The sequence below is a fragment of the Chironomus tepperi genome, unplaced genomic scaffold (assembly GCF_022539635.2).
Source record: "Chironomus tepperi strain 1889 unplaced genomic scaffold, CSIRO-AGI_Ctep_v1 contig_286, whole genome shotgun sequence".
Classification (NCBI taxonomy): Eukaryota; Metazoa; Arthropoda; class Insecta; order Diptera; family Chironomidae; genus Chironomus; species Chironomus tepperi.
Genome location: NW_027226408.1, coordinates 171,660 through 193,137, shown reverse-complemented (window position 1 = coordinate 193,137; position 21,478 = coordinate 171,660). Strand labels below are relative to the sequence as shown.

General features: G+C 31.7%; 2 protein-coding genes and 3 long non-coding RNA genes across 5 annotated transcripts; all 5 read left to right on the top strand.

The window, feature by feature from the left end:
* Window positions 1-498: 498 nt before the first annotated feature.
* LOC139092056 (uncharacterized) lies at window positions 499-1,847 on the top strand. The gene is made up of 3 exons (XR_011544564.1): window positions 499-760; window positions 1,156-1,232; window positions 1,369-1,847. It is a non-coding gene; the product is annotated as an uncharacterized lncRNA (long non-coding RNA).
* Window positions 1,848-7,378: 5,531 nt separating this feature from the next.
* Window positions 7,379-7,813, top strand: LOC139092039 (uncharacterized). Its single transcript, XR_011544562.1, has 3 exons — window positions 7,379-7,457; window positions 7,532-7,608; window positions 7,700-7,813. It is a non-coding gene; the product is annotated as an uncharacterized lncRNA (long non-coding RNA).
* Window positions 7,814-13,128: 5,315 nt separating this feature from the next.
* On the top strand, window positions 13,129-14,094 carry LOC139092064 (uncharacterized). The gene is made up of 3 exons (XM_070642350.1): window positions 13,129-13,430; window positions 13,500-13,576; window positions 13,730-14,094. Exons 1-3 carry the CDS (start codon window positions 13,184-13,186, stop codon window positions 14,078-14,080), a joined length of 675 nt encoding a protein of 224 aa, XP_070498451.1. The 5' UTR covers window positions 13,129-13,183; the 3' UTR covers window positions 14,081-14,094.
* Window positions 14,095-15,018: 924 nt separating this feature from the next.
* Window positions 15,019-16,302, top strand: LOC139092065 (uncharacterized). Its single transcript, XR_011544565.1, has 3 exons — window positions 15,019-15,287; window positions 15,511-15,587; window positions 15,649-16,302. It is a non-coding gene; the product is annotated as an uncharacterized lncRNA (long non-coding RNA).
* A 2,694-nt stretch (window positions 16,303-18,996) lies between these two features.
* LOC139092054 (uncharacterized) lies at window positions 18,997-21,102 on the top strand. Its single transcript, XM_070642340.1, has 3 exons — window positions 18,997-19,275; window positions 19,574-19,650; window positions 19,721-21,102. Exons 1-3 carry the CDS (start codon window positions 19,086-19,088, stop codon window positions 20,231-20,233), a joined length of 780 nt encoding a protein of 259 aa, XP_070498441.1. The 5' UTR covers window positions 18,997-19,085; the 3' UTR covers window positions 20,234-21,102.
* Window positions 21,103-21,478: the final 376 nt, after the last annotated feature.

Genomic DNA, 21,478 nt, shown 5'->3' with positions numbered 1-21,478 from the left:
TGCAAAACAGGTACCTGTGAAAGGCAAAAACCAAATTTTCCTAGCAAATCCATACAAATTGTCAAGAATTTGTACGGTTTTTAACTGTCACAGGTGCCAATTAAGCAACGCTGCTCAAATTCAACTAGATATTTCCTGAAATTGAACTTGGAATGTTAAGATCGATTGTCCGACACTCCAACTTCTACTTCACTGTTGCTTTTTTGTTTCATTCATTGGGATACGAACCGTTCCAAGAAAATGTTATTTATTGTATGAAATAAAAGCCCTTCCAAAGATTTCCGACAATCTGTGTTATCAATAAGAAGTCGGACGAGCAGAGTGAGAATTTTGAAAAAAAAAATAGTCATAACCGTTTTGTGTGTAAAATTAAAAATAGATTTGCAAAATAAAAATATACTTTCAAATTTCACCATCATATCTCGTGAATCTGCTTTTCTCGTGTATATGCCTAGTTTATAAAAAAATTTCAATCAGTATAGTTTCTAATTATTTAAAATAATGAAGAAACCAATTTTCGATAATTTTTGTTTTTGTTGTGATTTAAAAGTTGGTAGCTGTATAAACGTCTTTTTAGCTTTAATTGTCTCAATTGTACATTTAGTTGCAATTGGCATTTTTATGGGAATTTTTCGATATGCTGACGATTTAGAATGTGATGAATATTATAGACATAGACTTTTGGATATACTAAATGGATGTGCTTACGAGAAAGACGAGAAATTAGGATTATTCGGTTCAGATTTTCTAACGTACAAATGTAAGTATCGTGAATCATTCAACTTACTTACTTCGATGGCCGTACAGGCGGGTTCCACCTGCAAATTGCAAATACCAAATGCAATGCTGTCTCAATCGACAGCTTCCTTTCAGGAGTTCTTGGGTCTTCCACCTCTGATTTAAAGACCGTCTGATTGAAAGACCTTATTTAGTGGAGCTTCTACAGATCATCTAATAAAAGTTTCAGTCCGTCGGAGCCTGTTTACTTCTACGTTGTGGCTAGAATTGCGGAAAAGTACCTAAATCCAACTACTTTCCAAGTGATCTAATCCGGGTTGTTATGGTCGTTTGGACGAAATTCTAGCCAGAACACCAATGCCACTCATTTGTTGCATTAAATAAATAATCACTTGTCTAATAATTTCTATTTTACAGCGCTGATAAATTTGCTCTTTCTTGATTCTATCGTATCCATCATCACATGCGTTATCTTCCTCAAAGGCGTATACTCTGTAAGTATTTTAATCAATATAATATTTCCATTTAACGCAGCATGCTCATGTTGAAATCAGTGACCTACTCATAGATTACAATAGCCCAATACCTGCCACAATCAAATTCTAATCACAATTTTTATTAATTCTCCAGAGAAAGCCGACTCTCCTATTGCCATTCATCATATTTCAAACGATTAAACTAGTCGTGATATCAGTCGCGTTTTTATTCTACAATTATTGGCTAGTTATCGTTGCAGCTCTAATATTTATGTTGAACTGTTACCTGACAGCTGGACTTTACTCATTTTATGTTGCTTTGAAAAATGCGACTGCAAAACAAGTTTATCGCTATTATTAAGTAACTAATTAACAATAGATGCTTCGAAATGGTCAACGACAATATACTTGGAGCATGGTTATAATTGTTTCTTTAAATCAACAAATTTTAATTTTAGGAACAATTGTAAAATGTTGAAAAATATTGAAAAATATTGAAAAATACCGAAAAACTCCAAAAAGCATTAGAAAACAATGAGAAATATTAAAAAAACAATGAAAAATATTGAAAAACACTGTAAAACATTAAAAAAGCACTGTAAAACACTAAAAAACACTTAAAATCATTGAAAAACAATGAAAAACACTAAACCAATTAAAAAACGTGATGTTTTTGATTACCAAAATAAATAAGAAAGATTTGTTAATTTATTATAGTAGTAATGATTTGAAAGCTTTTTAATGCCATTTATTTTAGAGAAAAATGGTTTAATGAAATATTGATAGAAAGGGCTTTCTTTAAATAGAATTTAGGATGACAAGTGAGCGATTGTAGAAATTTGTAAACGATCTCTTGTCATGCGTGACTTATAAATTTTACATGACGTTGTTTTTCGCATAATTTTCTAAAAAAGAAAAATATTTTTTCAAATTTCACCATACATTGTTATGAAAATGCTTTCATACGGAGGATACGCACGAGTATCCTCACTAGTTTAGTGAGACAATTCAACCAGTTCAGACAATTTTCTAAAAAAATTCTAATGTTTGTTACAAAAATGAGGAGACCATTTTTCGATTATTATTGCTTGTGCTGCAGTTTAAAAGTTGGAAGTTGTGTCCACGTTGTTTATAATTTGATTAGCTCAATTATACAGTTTTTTGGAATTGCCGTTCTTCTTTATTTTGTAAAAGAAAATGGATGTGGTGAAGAATATAAACATAGGGAATATGATTATGATTATGAATATGAATATAGAAATAGATATGGATATATATCTAGTGAATTTTTTAACTTTAAAAAGAAAAATATTTGTTTGACGTTCGAAGACACAAAATGTAAGTATCAGTAAGCACACAAACCGAGTTAGAATAGCTGAATGGAATCTGAATCCGACTACTTGACCTGGGTTCGAATCCTGGGTAGGGTTTCTGATTAACCGCGTTTTTTCATAACCGCTGTTATGCTGTTATGAAAAAAACTCAAAACAGCTGTTAACGCGGTTAACAGCGGTTATTGCAAATTTTTAATAACATCACAATTTTACTATGCTAATGAACTTTTTATTGATATATTTTCTTGCTATTTCCCTCGTATGGTTAAATTAGGTTGCGTAGACCTACAAAAGTAAAGAAATTAATTAAAATCAAAGAAAAAGAATAATTTTTAATGATTAAACTCCAAAATTATTTTTTTCTTTTGAAAATTCATAAACATAAAGGAGTTTGCTGATATATTTGAATGCAATGCTGTTAATTTTGTTAAAAAATGTGCAAAAGTTGATCAAACATTTGCCAAGCGAAGCTTGCCTACACTGGAGCCTAGAAATTTGTAAGATCTCTTGACACTCTTTTTGCAACAACTTGGACCGAAATTTTCCTGAATTTTTTAAGGCAAGCTGCACGTAAAATGCCTTTAAATCCACGACAAGTTTAGTGAGACATTCGAGATTTTCTAAGAAAAAAAATTTTCAAAAATGAGGAAGACCATTTTTCATTATTATTGCTTTTTCAAAGGAGTTTTTGCCAATAATTTGATTAGCTCAATTTTTTGCAAAAAAAGAAAAATGGCATTTTCTTACAAAAATTGTGAGATTTCAAAATGAAATTAAATTTTTTTTTATTAAAAGCCTTCAAAATTTTCTTATTTAAAGCCTTTAAAATAAAAATTTGTGTTAGACACAAAATGACAGCAAAATTAATTTTCAATAAAAAATGCCGCTTAGTTAACCGCTTGCGTTAACCGCATTTTTAGGTAAAAAACCGCTGTTATGCTGTTAACGGTTAACCGCTGTCAGAAACCCAGGATTCCTGGGTAGTTAGGGACTTTTGGATGCAATTTTAAAAATTTATTTCTATTTTACAGCGAGAATAATTTTGCTCTTTCTTGCTTCCATCATAACCATCGTCACAAGCTTTATATTTTTCAGAGGCATGACTGCTGTAAGTATATTAATCAATAAAGCACACTAAACGATTGCCAGATTCAAATTTTTGAATTTTATTTCCCAGAAAGATCCGAAATTTTTGTTGCCATACATCATATATCAAGCAATTGAATTACCCTTGACTACAATTATGTATCTATGCTATTCTTCGAATTTTATATTATGGATCATGGCAATTCTTAAATTTATGATAAGCAGTTACCTGATAGCTTGTCTTGTTTGCTATTATTTGTCTATGAAAAATGAAGATGAAGATGCTGAGTATGAGCCACAAGTACTTGTACAACGACAGATGCCTCAATCCAGTCAGCCACAATATGGATACTCCCCAGTTCTTCCAACAACTTCTACAAATGAAGCTGTTAATGATAATTCAACAAATGATGTTGAAAGATATCAAAATTAAGTTTGAAGCCTTGCCCAGCCTTGCCATTCTGGAATCTTAAAAGTCAACATTGAAGTAATCTCAGGAATAATTAGACTCACGCAACGCACAGAACTCTGTTTTTTACATGTTTTATGGTTCTTAATAAAAAATTAAAGTTTATGCCAAAATTTGCTCAATTTTAATTACTTTTTGTCGAAATTTGCCCAGTTTTGCTCAGTTTTTGTCAAAAATTGTTCAATTTTAGTACATTTTTGCTCATTTTTTTGTCAAAATTTGCTCATTTTGCTCAGTTTTAAATTTGCTCAATTTCAGAGAATTCGCAAGCGGAAGCCAGCAGTAGAGCAAACTTCAGACGACATGTGAGAGAAACTATGACTCACAACTGATCTGTACGACAGGTGAAGAAAGTAAGTATGTCTAATAAATCAGAAAAAGCAAAGCGAATCTATTTTCGTGTAAAATATTCGAATAAATTCAAAACCGATCTTGTGTAACTCTTGTAAAAAATGTAAATGTAAAAATTTGACTTCCGGGTGGAACAAGGAAGGTATCTTTTCAATTTGTAGACTGTTTGACATACTAGAGTGCCGTCTTAATTTTTGGAAAATGTCACGAACTGTATGACGTGATCGGCTTCTGTCGAGGCTTACCATCAAGGTGTGCCACGAAAAATATCAGGCTGATCATCACTGACTTATCGGATAAAATAGTCCAGCGATTATTTAGATCCCATTTGCAAGAATGCACATAACGATGAGCTTTTGTGACAATAACTGGTCACTCACATTGTGTGGAAGTCAATAACCTGTATGTAATGCGTGTAAAATCATCAAAATAGAATAGATAGAGTTCATTGAAGTTTATATTTTTTTCGGGTGACCTTGAAGAAATACCGAAAATCATGCTCAGCATCAGTATCCTAGGTCAGGTTTAGTAGTGAATATTAGTTTATTGTGTAAATTCAAACACAGAAGTCAATTCTGCAAAAATTCTCAATTTTAAAAGAATGAAGGAACCAAAATTTAAACACTTTTGTTGTTGCTGTAGTTTAATGTTTGGTAGTTGCTTATACGTTGGACTTACTCTAATTAGCTCAGCTTATAAAATTCTTACAAGAGCTGACATTTTTGAGAGCAAAAGTAGTGGATATGGATATGGTAGTGACGATTTTGGTCTTAGAAAAATTGAACGTTTACAAAATTCAGAAGGTGAGTATCGCAAATATAGTTGACTTGGCTAGAATACCGAAAAAGCATCTAAAAAATAATTTTAATCCTACAGGTTATCAATTTGTGAGCTTTTTTGTTTCGGTCGCATACATTTTCTTATGCATTTTATTTTTCGTGGGCGTGTCAAATGTAAGTACTTTAATCAGTATTAACTGGAACTATATTTTAAATTTCTTTTATCATTTTCCAGAAAAAGCCGAAATTTTTGTTGCCATTCATCATATTTCAAGCGGTCGAGTTTGTCTTGACATCAGTTGCGCTTTTATTCTGCTTTAATATTCATGAGATGCTACCAATCTATGGAATTCTAGTGTTTTTAATAGGCAGTTACTTTACAGTTTGTTTATATTCGTATTATGTTGAATTTCGAAATGACACTGAGCAGTTTCATGATATCCCACAAGTTATTATGCCACAGATGTCTCAATATGGTCAGCCTCAATATGGTCAGCCTCAATACGGTCAACCACAGTATTTGTACTACCCTGTTCTTCCCACAACTTCAACAAATCAACAAATTTCAATTCCGGCCGTACCTAACGAAGCTGTTAAAGATAATTCAACAAAGGATATTGAAAAAATTCAAAATTAATTGTCAATTAAAGCCTTGCTCAGCCTTTCCATTGTGGAAACTAAAAAGCCTTCATTGTAGTAATCTCAGGAATAATAATAAATCTCAGGAAAAAATGTAAATTGCGTAAAAATTCAAACAAAGCTCCTTTTTAGAGACATTTTAAAAGTAAAATTTGTGTTAATAAAAATACTCAAAAGTGAGAATAAAAGTGCTATTTTAATGTATTTTATCCTTTTGAACAAGAGTTATCTGAACTATCGTTTTTAATACTTCTTGCAAGATCTTTACTTTCTTTCAAGAATTTGCTCAAGTTTTCCAAAAGAAAAATATTTGCTCAGTTTTTTATCAAAATTTGCTCAGTTTATGTCAAAGTTGCTCAATTTTAATTCCAATGTTTGCTCAGTTTTTTATCAAAAGTAGTTCAGTTTCCTGCAAATTGATTCACTTTTACTCAGGTTTTACACCCTTGATATCTAATAAATGACGTATATCTTAATATTTCCAATCAATTTGACCCAAAAATTTGCATCATCAACTATATGAAATAATTACAATAATTCATGTCTGACGATGCTTCCAAAAATAACATTAAATATTTTCACAGTCTACAGTACAAAGTATGATGCAAAATTTGTCAAATACGTCAATACAAATCTTTACTTATCTAAAATTCTTCATCATATTCCAATGATCTCATCGAAGGAAACTATTGATAAAGATAGTATTGCATTTGATATTGGATATTGGCATGCGGAAGTCAACAATAGAGCCAGCAGCAGACAACATGTGAGAGAGACTATGACTCACAATTGATCTGTACGACAGGTGAAGGAAGTAAGTAAATTTAATAAATCAGACTAAGCAAGACAAAACTATTTTCGTGTAAAAAATTCGGATATGTTCAAAAACGATCTTTTGTAGCTCTTGTAAAAAATGAAAATGTAAAAAAATTTGACTTCTGGGTGGAACAAGGAAGATATCTTTTCAATTTGTAGATTGCTTGACAAACTAGCGTGCCGTCTTAATTTTTGAAAAATGCCATGAACTGTATGACGTGTGTGGTTTCGGTAGAGACTTATCACCAAGGTGTACCACGAAAAATATTAGGCTGGTCATCACTGAATTATCGGATGGAAATTTTTCTTGATTATTTAGATCCCATTTGCAAGCATGCATATGAAGATGTGCTTTTATGACAGGAACTGGTCACTCGTGTTGTGTGGAAGTCAATAACTTATGCGTGTAAAATCATCAAAATAGAATAGATAGAGTTCATTGAAGTTTGTATTTTTTTCGGGTGACCTTGAAGAAAAACGAAAAGTATGCTCAGCATCAGTATTGTAGGTCAGGTGTAGTATTTAAAAATTAGTTTATTGAGTAAATTCGAACAGTCTTGACATCTTAAAAAAATGAAGGGAATATTTTTAACACATTTTTGTTGTTGCTGTATTAGCTTAAAGTTTGGTAGTTGTATATACGTTGGACTTACTCTAATTAGCTCAGTTTATGGAGTTGTTGAAAGACTTTTAACTTTTGATGGATATGGAGGATATGGATATGGTAGAGGCGATTTTGAAGAAGTTGAACGGTTCCTAAATTCAAAAGGTGAGAATCACTCTAATTGAGGTGGCTTGGCTAGAATACTGAAAAGGATCTAAAAATTAATTTTGATCCTACAGATTATAAAAATGTGCGTGCTCTGCTTTCCTTCGTATACATCATCTTATGCGTTTTATTTATCGTAGGCGTAGCAGATGTAAGTACTTTAGTCAATGAAATATTGCATTAAATAGATTACAGCTTCACTTCTACATTTCAATTCTTAAATTTCTTTTATCAATTCCCAGAAAAAGCCGAAATTTTTGCTGCCATTCATCAAATTTCAAGCAATTGAGTTTGCCGTGATATCAGTTGTGCTTTTATTCTGCTTTAAAATTCATATGATGCTACCTATCTTTGGAATTCTAGTGTTTTTAATAGGCAGTTACTTTACAGCTTGCTTATATTCCTGTTATGTTGAATTGCAAGATGAAATTGAGGAGCTTGAGGAAATCCCACATGAGATTATGCAACATATTATGATATTAAGAAACGAAGTTGTTAAGGATAATTCAACAAGGGATATTGAAAAAAATCAAAATTAATCGTTAATTAAAGCCTTGCTTAAGGAACTCTTTGACTAGCTTTGCCAATTTGGAAACTAAAATTCCAACATTGAAGAAATCTCAGGAATAATCAGGGGCCGTTCACTTATTACATTCGTTTTTATAGTGGGGAGGGGGTCTACGATTTTTGTTTGCATGGACATTTTGTAACAAGGGGGGAGGGGGGACTAAAAATCCGTTTTTTTGCGTAACGTAGTAAGTGAACGACCCCTTAAGAATCTCAGGAATTGTTTAGGAAACCGTCAGAAATTTTGAATTTAAAAAGCCGTTAAAATATAAAGATTTTTGATTTGATACAACACCTTTTTAGAAGCAATGGCTTTGTTTTATTGTACTTTTTAAAAAAATCAAAAGTATGAATAAATGTGCTATATTAATGTATTCTATGCTTTCGAACTAGAGTTATCCAAACTATCGTTTTTAATACTTCTTGCAAGATATTTACTTTCTTTAAGGAATTTGCTCAGTATTTGTTAAAAGTTGCTCAATTTTAGTCAATGTTTGCTCAGTTTTTATCAAAATTTTCTCAGTTTCTGTCAAAAGTTGCTCAATTTTAGTCAGTTTTTGTCAATAGTTGCTCAACTTTTGCTCAGTTTTTGACACTATTTGCTCAATTTTAGTATTTTTGCTCAGTTTTTATCAAAAATTGCTCAATTTTAGACAATATTTGCTCAGTTCATTGCAAAGATTCATAAAATAAACCAAACAAAACTAAAAATTTTCTGAATTTTTTGAATTCCTCGTAAAACATTCAACTATATTCGAATACGATTTTATAAAACACTTGATTTTGCAATCAGTATGTATAAAAAATTACTTTATGGTGGAACATGGAAGGCATTTTTCTAATTTCTTTTGAATTTGTCGACTAATTTTAGAATGTTTTTTCAGTAACCACCGGATAGAAAGGTTGACATCAGCTCAATATAAATTTTGACAATTTAGAGACCATTTGTAAGCATGCATACGAAGATGTGCTTTTATGACAATAACTGGTCACACGCATCGTGTGGAAGTCAATGACTTGTATGCTATGCGTGAAAAATCAATGTATAATTGAAATAATTTCTTTAAGAATGTATATTTTTTCGGGTGACCTTGACAACAAGCATGCTTTCGTATTTCACCATCAGTTTCATATAAACACTCCAGTGGTGTATAAAGTAATAAATTAGTATAGTGTATAAATTCTAATAGTTTTGACATTTTTTTATAGTTCTAAAAATACTAACATTTAATAGAATGGAGGAATCAACATTTAAGCATTTTTGTGGTTGTAAATTAAAAGTTGGCTGTTATATATACGTTGGACTTACTCTACTTGGCTCAGTTTTTCAATTAATCTTAATAATTCTCACTTTTATGAGCAGTGATCGATATGATGAATATAGTAGATATGGTGGGTATGGTGGATATGGTGGATATGGTGGATATGGTGGGTATGGTGGATATGGTGGATATGGTAGAGACGATTATGGATTTCGTCGATATTTTCTCAATTATATGCTAGAGGGATGCAAAAGTATTGCACTTATCCTAAATGCAGATGGTGAGTATAGCGAATTTCACTAACTTAGGTGAGTTGGTTAGAATACTAAACCTAAAAAATTTATTTTGATTCCACAGGGATTAAAAATGTGCTCTTTCTTGATTCCATCGTATCCATCATCCTATGCATTATGTTTTTCAATGGCGTGTCAAATGTAAGTACTTTAATCAATTAAAAGATTCCCAATTAAGGAAGAATGCTCATGTTGAAATCAGTGACTTCTGAAAACAGTGAATTCAAAGATTATCAGAGTCCAACATTAAATAGATTACAGCTTTTTTATTCATTTTTATATTACTATTTCCAGAAAAAGCCTAAATTTGTGGCATCATTCATCATCTTCAATGCAATTGAGTTAGCCGTGACATCATTTGCGCTTTTATTCACCTCGCCATTTATATTCTTCCTACCGATCATTGGAGCTCTACTGTTTTTATTTGACTATTATGTGACGTCTTGCTTTTATTCCTTTTACCTTGCTATAACAATTGAGTCTGCAGGAAATGCTAATGTCCCACAAGAAATTGTACACCAAGAGATACCTCTTAATTGTAAGCCCGAAACTAGTCATCCTGTTGCTTGTACATCTACATCATATGGGACGACTTTGATGCCACCAAGCAACAATACTGTTAATGATGATTCATCAAATTATATTTAAAAAGTCAAAATTAATCGTCATTTGAAGCGCTGCTTTAAGAATTATTTGCTCATTGCTTTACTGGATGACAGCTTTAAAAATTACGCTTATAGATTCAATTTGATTGACTGTCTGGATGAGACAGACAGTTAGAATGGTAATCCGACGCTCTAATCACTTGACCATTGCCGCTTTTTTGTTGCCTAGTTGGATAGTTTAGAACTACGATTAATTTGAGTTTACTTTCTGCTCACCAAATTCTGATCTTACTTACTTACTTACTTCGCTGGTCATACAGATCAGTTGTGATTCATGACTTTCCACAAGAGTCGTCTATCGCTAACCCAAATTGTGCTTAAGTCCATTGATCACTTGAGGAATTTTAACAGTTTTTTTAGAATTACAGCACTAACATTTATCACTATTTATTAACCAAAAAGCCTTAACAGCAATAAATTAAATATGCTCAAAAATATGTTCAATTAGAATGAAACAGAGCTCAAAGTAGAGTCGAGTCGAGTCGACTCGAGTCGGCCAGAAAAAATCAAGTCGAAGTTGAAGTCGATTACATTTGAGTTGAGTCGACTTCAACCATATCAACTTTGAGCTCTGAATGAAATCATATCATTAGTGCAAAATACTAAGAATGTTGCTTAAGATCTTAAGTTTTTGTACTTATTTAACAATTTGAAATACGCTGCTTTATTTTTTACGCACTTCAAAAATAAAACATTTTCTATAGTACTTAATACAGAGTTGCAATATAGGCACATGTAACAGACAAAAACCATACAAATGCATGATAATTTGTGAGGTTTTTCTTACAAGTCCATACAAATTATCAAGAAATTGTACGGTTTTTGTCTGTCACATGTGCCTGCTTTGCAACTCTGACTTAATAAAAAATAAAAACGAAAATTTTTTGAATTATTTATTTTGAATACCCCGTAATATATTTGATTATATTCGAAAATAATTAAGTATAACTCTCTGTAATCAATATGTAAAAAATTTGACTTCCGGGTGGAATATGGAAAGGATTTTTCTAATTTCTATTGAAATTTTAGACTAATTTTCAATTTTTTTAAAAGTAATCACTGGATAGAAAGGTTGGCATCAACTCAATATGAATTTTGAGTCCATTTTTAAGCATGCATATGAACATGTGCTTATGTGACAATAACTAGTCACACGCATTGTGTGGAAGTTAATGACTTGTATGCTATGCGTGAAAAATTAATGTATAACTGATTAATTCCTTTATGATTGTATTTTTTTCGGATGAACTTGACAAAAAAACGTGCTTTTTTATTCCAGAATCAGTTTTGAATAAGCACTCAAGTAAGGAATAAAGTCAATAAAATGAAGGAACCAACATTTAAATATTTTTGTTGCTGTTGTAATTTAAAAGTTGGTAGTTGTGTATACGTCGGACTTACTCTACTTAGCTCAGTTTTTCAATTTTTTGGAGGAAGTTCTACTTTTGACAGCAGTGATCGATATGATGAATATGATGAATATTATTATGGCGGATATGGTGGATATGGATATGGTGGATATGGATATGGAAGCGACGAATATGGTTTAAATTATATTGAACGACTCCTCAATTCAAAAAGTGAGTATCGCCAATAGCACTAATTGAGTTATATAGAATAGCACTATCTATGGAGTTTTAGTGTTTTTAATAGGCAGTTACTTTACAGTTTGCTTATATTCCTGTTATGTTGAATTGAAAAATGAAGCTGAAGGACATGTTCATGTCTCACAAGTAGTTGTGCAACAGCAGAAGTCTCAGTACGGTGAACCCCAATGTGTTTACTACCCTGTTCTTCCAACAACTTCCACAAATCAACAAATTTCAATTCCGGCCATACCAAATGTAGTTGTTAATGATAATTTAACAAAGGATATTGAAAAAAGTTAAAATTAATCGTCAATTAAAGCCTTGCTTAAAGAACGCATTGCCTTCATTGAAGTAATCATCTCAGCAATAATAAGGAATTTAAGGAATTCCTTAAATATTTTTTATGAAAATGAAGTTAAACCAAATCTCACAAGTATGTTGTGCAACCAAAAATTGCTTAGAATTAACTGATCAAACTGGATCTTGTTTTGTTGGTCTGGAATCCTACTGGATGTTGTTTTGTGGATCTGGAAGTTTTAACCAAAAATTTAAGATCAACAGAAAGTTTGAATTTTAAAAAGCCGTTAAAATATATAGATTTTAGTTAATATTTTACAGACAACGGCTCTGTTTTAAACATTTTAAAAATAAAATTTGTGTTATTGTAGCTAATAAAAATTATCAAGTGAGAATGAATGTATTTTATCCTTTCGAGTTGAAGTTATTTCAGGATTTCTTACAAGATCTTTACTTTCTTTCAGGAATTTGCTCAGTTTTTATCAAAATTTGCTCAATTCATGTCAAAAATTGCTCAATTTTGGTTAATATTTGCTCAGTTTTTATCAAAAATTGCTCAACTTTTGTCAGTAGTTGCTCAGTTTTTATTACAAGTTGCTCAGTTTTTGTCAATATTTGCTCAGTTTTTTTAAATTTGCTCAGTTTTTATCAAAATTAGTTTAATTTATTTTAAAATTTAACTTAATTTTGAATAATTTTAGTTAAATTTTGCTAAGTTTTTATCTAAATTTGCTCAGTTTTTATCAAAAGTTGCTCAGTTTTTGTCAAAAGTTGCTCAATTCATTCCAAAGATTCAAAAAAAATAAACCAATCAAAATGAATTTTTTTTTTTTTGAATTTTTTTGAATTCCGCGTAAAATATTCGATTAAGTTCGAAAATAATTAATAGAATTCACTTAAGAGTGTATTTTTTTCGGGCGACCTTGAATTAAAAAAAAATGTGATTTTTTATTTCACCATCAGTTGCGTGTAATCAGTCCAGTAGTGAATAAAGTAATAAATATTTTTAGTAAATTATTTTTTTAAATTAAAAAAATTTAAAATTTTAAAAGAATGAAGGAACCACTTTTGACACAATTTTGTTGTTGTTGTAGTTTAAAAGTTGGTAGTTGTGTATACGTTGGACTTACTCTAATTGGCTCAGTTTTTCAATTACTTGGAAGCTTTGTCACTTTAAAGAGTGATCGATATGATGGATATAGTGGATATAGTGGATATGGGGGATATGGAGGATATGGATATGGATATAGAAAGGACGAATTTGGTTTAGAAGCAATTGAACGTATACGAAATACAGAAGGTGAGTCTAATCGAGTTGACTTGACTAGAATACCAAAAAAGCATCTAAAAAATAATTTTAATCTTGCAGGATATAAAACATTGAATTCTCTTCTTTGCATCATATCCATCATCTTATGCCTTATATATTTCAATGGCGTATCAAATGTAAGTACTATAATAATTAAAATATTCCAAATTAAGGAAGAATGCTCAAGTTGAAATCAGTGACCTATACAAAGGTTATCAAAGTCCAAAATTAATTAGATTATTGCTTCACTATTATATTTTATTTCTTATAATACTTTTATTATTTTATAGAAAAAGCTTCAACGTTTATCTCCATTCATTATATTTAATGCGATTGAGTTTTGCGTGACATCAGTCGTGCTTTTATTCGGCTACGAATATCATTTCATGCTACCTTTGTATGGAATTCTAATATTTATATTTGGCTGTTACTTTACTGTTTGCTTTTATTCCTATTATATCAGTTTGCAAAATGAATTGCAAAGACAATCTAATGTCCCACAAATAATTGTACAACATCCAATGCCTCAGCCTCAATACGGTCAATATGTTTACTATCCCGTTCCTAAAACAGTTCCTATAAATCAACAAGTTCAAACTCCGGTCTATCCAAATGAAACTGTAACGATTGTCAACAAATAATATTGAAAAATAGAAAAAAAAAATTACAAAAATTACAAAAATCCTCGTGTTGATGATCGAGGGACTCAAAGCGCATTTTTGTCCCAACGATCAGTTATTGGTTGCAAAATTAGATCCAATAAGGTTCAAGGTCGACTACTTTCAAGGTCGAGATTTTTTTTAATTTTTTTTTTATTATTCAAACCTTTTAACTGTTATGACAAATTGAAATTTGGTTAGGGAAATACTGTAAAACATTGTAAAAACATTGAAAGACATTGAAAATAATAGTAAAAACATAGGAAAACCATTGAAAAACATTGTAGAAATATTGTAAAAATATTGAAAGACATACTAAACATTGTAAAAACATTGTAAAATATTGAAAAAAAAAATAGTAGAAATATTGAAAAACATAGTAAACATTGAAAAACATTGTAAAAAAAAATTGAAAAAAAATTGTAAAAAATTGAAAAACATTATAAAAACGATGTAAAAATGTGAAAGAACATTGAAAAACAGTGTAAAAAATAGTAGAAATATTGAAAAACATAGTAAACATTGAAAAACATTGTAAAAAAATTGAAAAACATTATAAAAACGATGTAAAAAATTGTAAAAACATTGAAACCATAGTAAAAACATTGTAAAAAATTTTGTGTGAATATGAACATTGTAAAAACACTAAAAAACACTGTAGAACAATCAATAAACGTGTAGTTTTTGTTTACAAAACATAAAGAATTGTTGAATATAATGTATTACTTCCGAAGTAAGTGAACGACCCGTTTGCTATGCGTAGAACATAACAATTAAGATTCGTATGACCTTGATTTTTGTATTAGATAGTACAAAAATAATTCCCAAATTTCACCATCACTCCTTATGGAAATGCTTATTCTCGTGTAGATCCCACCAGTATAGTGAAAACGTTCAATCTGTTCAGACAATTATCTAAGAATATTCTGATTTTTAACAAAAATGAGGAATCCAATTTTAAATTATTACTGCTTGTGCTGTACCTTACAAGTTGGAAGTTGTGTACACGTGGTTTATAATTTAATTGGCTCAATTATACAGTTTTTTATGTTTGGATTTGCCGCTATTATGTCAAATGATGAATATAGTGGATATGGTGGATATAGGAGATACGGTGGATATGGTGGATATGGTTCCTCAAGTTATGACCCATTTCAAACAGTTGCTATGGTTTTACTATTATCAAAATGTAAGTATCAGCAGAGTTGCGAAACAGGCACATGTGACAAGCAAAAACCATACAATTTCTTGATAATTTGTATGGATTTGGAAGAAAAACCACACAAATTATCAAGCATTTGTACAGTTTTTGTGGGAAAAGTACCAAAAATCTGACTACTTGACCTAAGTTCGAATCCCGGAAGTTAAGGACTTTTGGACACAATTTTAAAAAATTTATTTCTATTTTACAGCGGTGATAATTTTGCAGTTTCTGGCATCCATCGTGTCCATCGTCACATGCTTTATATTTTTCAGAGGCATGGCTGCTGTAAGTATATAAAGCACACTAAACGATTGCCAGAGTCTAATTTTTGAATTTTATTTCGCAGAAAGATCCGAAACTTTTGTTGCCATACATCATATATCAAGCTATTGATTTACCCTTGACAATAATCATATTTTTGTTCTTATTATACATGAGTATTATATTTTGGATATTTGCAATTCTTAAATTTATGATAAGCGGCTACCTGCTTCTTTGCGTTTATTCCTATTATCTTGATATGAAAAATAAGTCTGAAGGACATGCTTATGGACATGAACTTGTACAACGACAGATGCCTCAATATGGTCAGCCTCAATATGGTTACTACCCTGTTCTTCCAACAACTTCTACAAACGTAGCTGTTCATGACAATTCAACGAATGATGTTGAAAAAAATTAAAATTTGAAGCCTTGCTTTATTTCCCAGCATTGCCATTATGAACACCAAAAAGCCAACTCAGGAGTAATCTCATGGAATGGGATCGGATCCTAGTTGGTCACAAGTTTTATTTATTAACCAAACAATTCCTCAAAACAAAAAATAAATTTAAAATAACCTTCAGAAAATTTAAATTTTAAAAAGCCGTTATAAGGTTAAGATTTTTTGATATTCTTAAAATTATTCCACAAATTGACAATTGTGACTTAAATTTTACTGTATCTTGATATTTAATCCATTTCTCATTCTACATCACCCATGTGTGCCGCAGAACACAGTTTGGACCACACTGCTTTACTTTTTAAGCACTTTAAGCTCTATTTTTTATACGTTTTTTATTATAGAGCGGAAATCTGCTGTATTTTTGCCGGGACGCTGCTGTGCTTTTTTGCCTTGCTACTATGTCCCGACAAAGCCTCAAAATGTCTCGATTTTTCTAGATTTTTTTTTGACAAATTTTGAACATTTTTTTGAAGGTCCGGGTTCAAGCCCAGGACTGAAAATAATTTTTTCGGAATTTCAAATATTTTCTGCACTTTTTTGCAATTTTCGAACCTAATTTAACTAGTTCTTTGAATATTAAGACTCAAAATAGTCCAAAAGAACCCCAATAGTCCCAAACGTGTGTCCCGAAGTCCCGAAGTGTCCCGATTTTTTTCAAAAGTGTCCCGATATTTTGTGAAAATCCTCTGACCACCCTAGTTTTACAATATTAATAATAAAATATCAATAATGAGAACATTAGTTCTATATCAATGTAAAATGTCGTTTTTAATACTTCTTGCAAGATTTTTACTTTCAGGAAATTTGGTACAGTATTGATAGACAGATGAAACATATTTGTTCAGGTTTAGCAAAATTTACTCAGATTTAGCCAGTTTTTGTCAAAATTTTCTCAATTTAAGTCAGCTTTGGCTCAGTTTTTGCTTAAAATTGCTCAGTTTTAGTCGAAAATTGCTCAGTTTGGTCGAAAATTGCTCAAATTCTGTCAGAATTTGCTCAATTTAAGTCAGTTTTTATCAAAAGTTGCTCACATTTTGTCAATTTTTGCTCATTTTTAGAGACAGATAAATTTCGTATTTACGAAATTTTCGCGAATTGTTGCGAAAATTCGCATTTTTTGGCGATAGGTGCGAAATTTACAAAATTTTAAAATAAAAGTGAAAATCCGAAATTTTTTGAAATTTTAGCGGAAATTTTTAATGAATATTAAATTTCAAAGTAATTTAATGGAATATGTAACTTCAGGGCATAATTTTCGTGATTTCTGTTACGAAAATTTAATTTTATCTCATGAAAATTTTTCAAAAAAAAATTTCCGGTATGAATTTCAGTAACAGTTTTTTGAGATTCAAAATATCTAAAACTTTTATGTGCGAATCTCACAGAAAATAACATTGAAATTACAACAATGTTATGCTATAATGATTTGTAATTTCTTTAAATATATTTTTTCTGCCAAAATATTTAATAAAATTCATGTTTTTGATTGATGCGAAATTTCAGCGATATTTTTAATTTTAAAAAAAAAATAAATGCGAAATTTACAAAAAATAGATGCGAAATTTATCTGTCTCTACTCATTTTTCGTTAAAATTTGCTCAATATTTGACAAAACTTGCTTAGTTTTTCTCAAAGTTTGCTCAATTTTAGTCAGTATTTGCTCAGTTTCTGCTAAAAATTGCTCAATCAAGTCTGGTATTGCTCAATTTAGTAAACATTTGCTCACTTTTTGTCAATTTTTGCTCAGTTTCTTCCAACTTTTTGTCAGTTTAACTCCCTTGATATCCATTAAATGACGTACATCTATATTTTCAATCAATTTGACCCAAAAATTTGCATCATCAATTTAGCAAAATAATTAATTCATGTCTGACGATGCTTCCAAAAATAGCAATAGACCTTTTTACAGTCTACAGTTCAAAGTATGATGCAAAATACGTCAATATAAATCTTGATTTATTTAATAGCTTCATTATATTCCGATGTGCTCATAGAAGAAAATTGCTGATAAAGACAGTATTACATTGATATTGGAAATTGACATGCTGAAGACAGCGATAGGGTCAGCTTCAGACGACATGCGAGAGCGACTATGGATCATGTACACGGGTACAAGGTTTGAATTTACCAGCGTCATACATTCCGTTTACATACCAAAATTGATCAGCACAACCGGTGAAGTAAGGAAGTAAGTTTCAAAAATCAAAACGGGAATTTTTTGAATTTTTTTTAATTCCGCGTAAAATATCCGAATATATTCGAAAATGATTGTGTATAACATTTAGTTTTTGCAATCAGTGTGCAAAAAAATTGACTTCCGGGTGGAACAAGGAAAGTGTCTTTTCAATTTGAAGACTCTAGTGTGCCTAGGGATCCGAATTACGGATAACCATACCGACCGTTCCAGGTAAATATCCATTACCATCAAATTCCGATTACCGGTAATTTTCGGACCTCTATGTGCCGCCAATTTTTTTTGGAAATTCCATGAATCTTATGTCGTGTGTGGCTTCAATCGGAGTTGCAATCTGTGACAGGTCAACAGAAACAGTCCATTTGTCACAGGTCGTTACCTGTTGACAGGCTGACAGATTTGGCCTGTCACAGGTCTGATCTATCGCAGGTCACGTCTGTCACAGGTGATGGCCTGTCGACAGGCGAAATTTTTCTGCCTGTCACAGACGCGACCTGTCTCAGACGCGACCTGTCATAGACGCGACCTGTTACAGACGCGATGTGTCACTTGTCACAGGTCTTCACCTGTCGACAGGTCATATCTGTCTGCCTGTCACAGGTATCGCCTTTTGTGACAATAGCTGGTCACTAGAGTTGTGTGGAAGTTGATAACTTGTATGCTATGCGTGGAATATTAATATAGAACTGATAGAGTTCATTCAAGTTTGTATTTTTTTCAGGCGACCTTGAACAAAAAAACGAAAAGCATGCTTTCGTATTTCACCATCAGTTTAGTATAGGTCAGGTTCACTTAGTAGCGAATTTTAGTTTAGTGATCAAATTCGAACAGTTTTGACAATTTTTGTTGTAAAAATTTTAGAACAATGAAGGAACCAATATTTAAACAGTTTTGTTGTTGTTGTAGTTTAAAGACTGGTAGTCGGATATACGTTGCATTTATTTTATTTTTCTCAGCACTTGAATTGTTTCTAAGAATTATCAATGTAAATTCTGGAGATGGACCTTTTGATTTCGATGAACTTATGGGACTTAATAAATTAATGGGTTATAAATGTAAGTATGATATTTTGTAATTTAGTTACACTCATGGAAAAAATTTAAAAATAGTTTCAAATTTACACTCATGAAAAAAATTTAAAGAAAGTTTTTTAAATCTGCACTCAAGGAAAAAATTTAAAAATAGTTTTAAATTTACACTCATGAAAAAAAATTAAAAATAGTTTTAAATTTGCACTCGTGGAAAAAATTTAAAAACAGTTTTAATTTTACACTCATGGAAAAAATTTAAAAATAGTTTTAAATTTACATTCATGAAAAAAAATTAATTATACAATAAATTTTTATTCCACAGGGGCGAACTATTTTGGCATGTTTTGTAGTGCAGTATCCATCGTGACATGTCTTTTATTTTTCAGAGGCGTTTCTTCTGTAAGTATCTAATATCAAGCACAATCATATCCACACAACTCCAATAAATTTTCAATATTTCATTTAACAGAGCATGAAGATCCTTTTGACGCCATTCCTCATATATCAGTCAATTTATTTAGTTTTGGAGTCAATTATGTTGTTCCTCAATAATCTCATCTTTGGAATTATAGTATTTTTCCTACGCGGCTATCTGACAATTTGTGTTTATTCCTATTATGTTACTATGAAATATCCACCACGTGTACCTCCATATGCATTTGAACAAGGATCGCCTAATTATGCACAAGGATCACCTACATATGTACAAGGATCGCCTGCATTTGCTCCACAAGTATATGTACAGCAAGAGATGCCACAAAACTATCAGCCCCAAAATGCTTACTATCCTGTTCCAACAGCTCCTTCTAATCAACAAACATCAACTCCATATTTTCCAAACTTATATCCACCACAACCTTACAATCCTAATATTAATGGAACTACATCATATGGACCGAATTCAATGCCACCAAGCTACAGTGACTTTACTGATAATTCAACGAATGATTGTGAAAAATTGCCTGAAAAAAGTCAGCACTAATGTCGTATATCCATCATTTGTAGCGTTACTTAAAGCAGAGTTGCGATGGTGCAGAAGAGGTGATAGGTTCTGGCAAAAGATGACCTGTTACAGGTAGTTATCTGTTGACAGATAGATTTCTTTGGCTTGTCACAGACTCGACCTGTCACAAGCCACACTTGTCACAGGCCACTCCTGTCACAGGCCACTTCTGTCACAGGCCACTCCTGTCACAGACTCGACCTGTCACAAGCCACACCTGTCACAGGCCACAGTTGTCACAGACCACACTTGTTACAGACCACACCTGTGACAGACCACACCTGTGACAGACCACACCTGTCACAGACCACTCCTGTCACAGACTCGACCTGTCACAAGCCACACCTGTCACAGGCCACAGTTGTCACAGACCACACTTGTTACAGACCACACCTGTGACAGACCACACCTGTCACAGACCACTCCTGTCACAGACTCGACCTGTCAAAAGCCACACCTGTCACAGACCACTCCTGTCACAGACTCGACCTGTCACAAGCCACACCTGTCACAGGCCACAGTTGTCACAGACCACACTTGTTACAGACCACACCTGTCACAGACAACACCTGTCACAGGTCTTCATCTGTCGATTGTTTCAGTTGACCTGTCACAGATTGCAACTCTGACTTAAAGAATGATACCTAACAGACAATGAGTATACTCACTTAAATGAGCGTACTTATGAGGATACTCAATCAGTAGAGCTAATGATTCTCAATTTTGTGAGTATATTCATAAGTATGCTCCTTGTCTGTTCGGGAAGATACTTAAAAACTGATTTTAATGCCAAAGTGTGAAACAATAAAGCAAATTAACTTGATTAATGAACTTGAGTTCAATAAAGATTTAAATTTTTAGCGCATTTTTTGAAACTTGTTTTCACTTTGTTCGTTCGTTCGGGCACGGTGCTTATCTAAGCAATTAGATATCGTAGAGAGCTCAGGTTTGTTTTATTAGCTCCGTGCTGTTGTTTTATTGCGGGCAAATGCATTTAAAAGTTTCAAATTATAGCATAAATACTATAATTAACAATTTTTCATTTTCAGAAACAACAACACGTTTATTCATTGTTTTACAGTGTTTTTCAATGTTCTGTAATGTTTTTACCAAGTTTTTATAGTGTTTAACGAACAATGTTTGAATTTTTTCGTAACCGTTATTTGGTTTGAATTATAAAAATCCGTTAAATGACGAAATTCTTAAAAATCAAGTAAGATGACT

What these genes read in the sequence shown, in the direction of transcription:
- LOC139092054 (XM_070642340.1), top strand. Translation starts at nt 19,086, where the DNA reads ATGAAGGAACCAATATTTAAACAGTTTTGTTGTTGTTGTAGTTTAAAG. An exon ending in TAAATTAATGGGTTATAAAT is followed by an intron (nt 19,276 to 19,573) that starts GTAAGTATGATA and finishes TTTATTCCACAG; the next exon opens with GGGCGAACTATTTTGGCATG. An exon ending in TTTTCAGAGGCGTTTCTTCT is followed by an intron (nt 19,651 to 19,720) that starts GTAAGTATCTAA and finishes TTCATTTAACAG; the next exon opens with AGCATGAAGATCCTTTTGAC.
- LOC139092064 (XM_070642350.1), top strand. Translation starts at nt 13,184, where the DNA reads ATGAAGGAACCACTTTTGACACAATTTTGTTGTTGTTGTAGTTTAAAA. An exon ending in ACGTATACGAAATACAGAAG is followed by an intron (nt 13,431 to 13,499) that starts GTGAGTCTAATC and finishes TTAATCTTGCAG; the next exon opens with GATATAAAACATTGAATTCT. An exon ending in ATTTCAATGGCGTATCAAAT is followed by an intron (nt 13,577 to 13,729) that starts GTAAGTACTATA and finishes ATTATTTTATAG; the next exon opens with AAAAAGCTTCAACGTTTATC.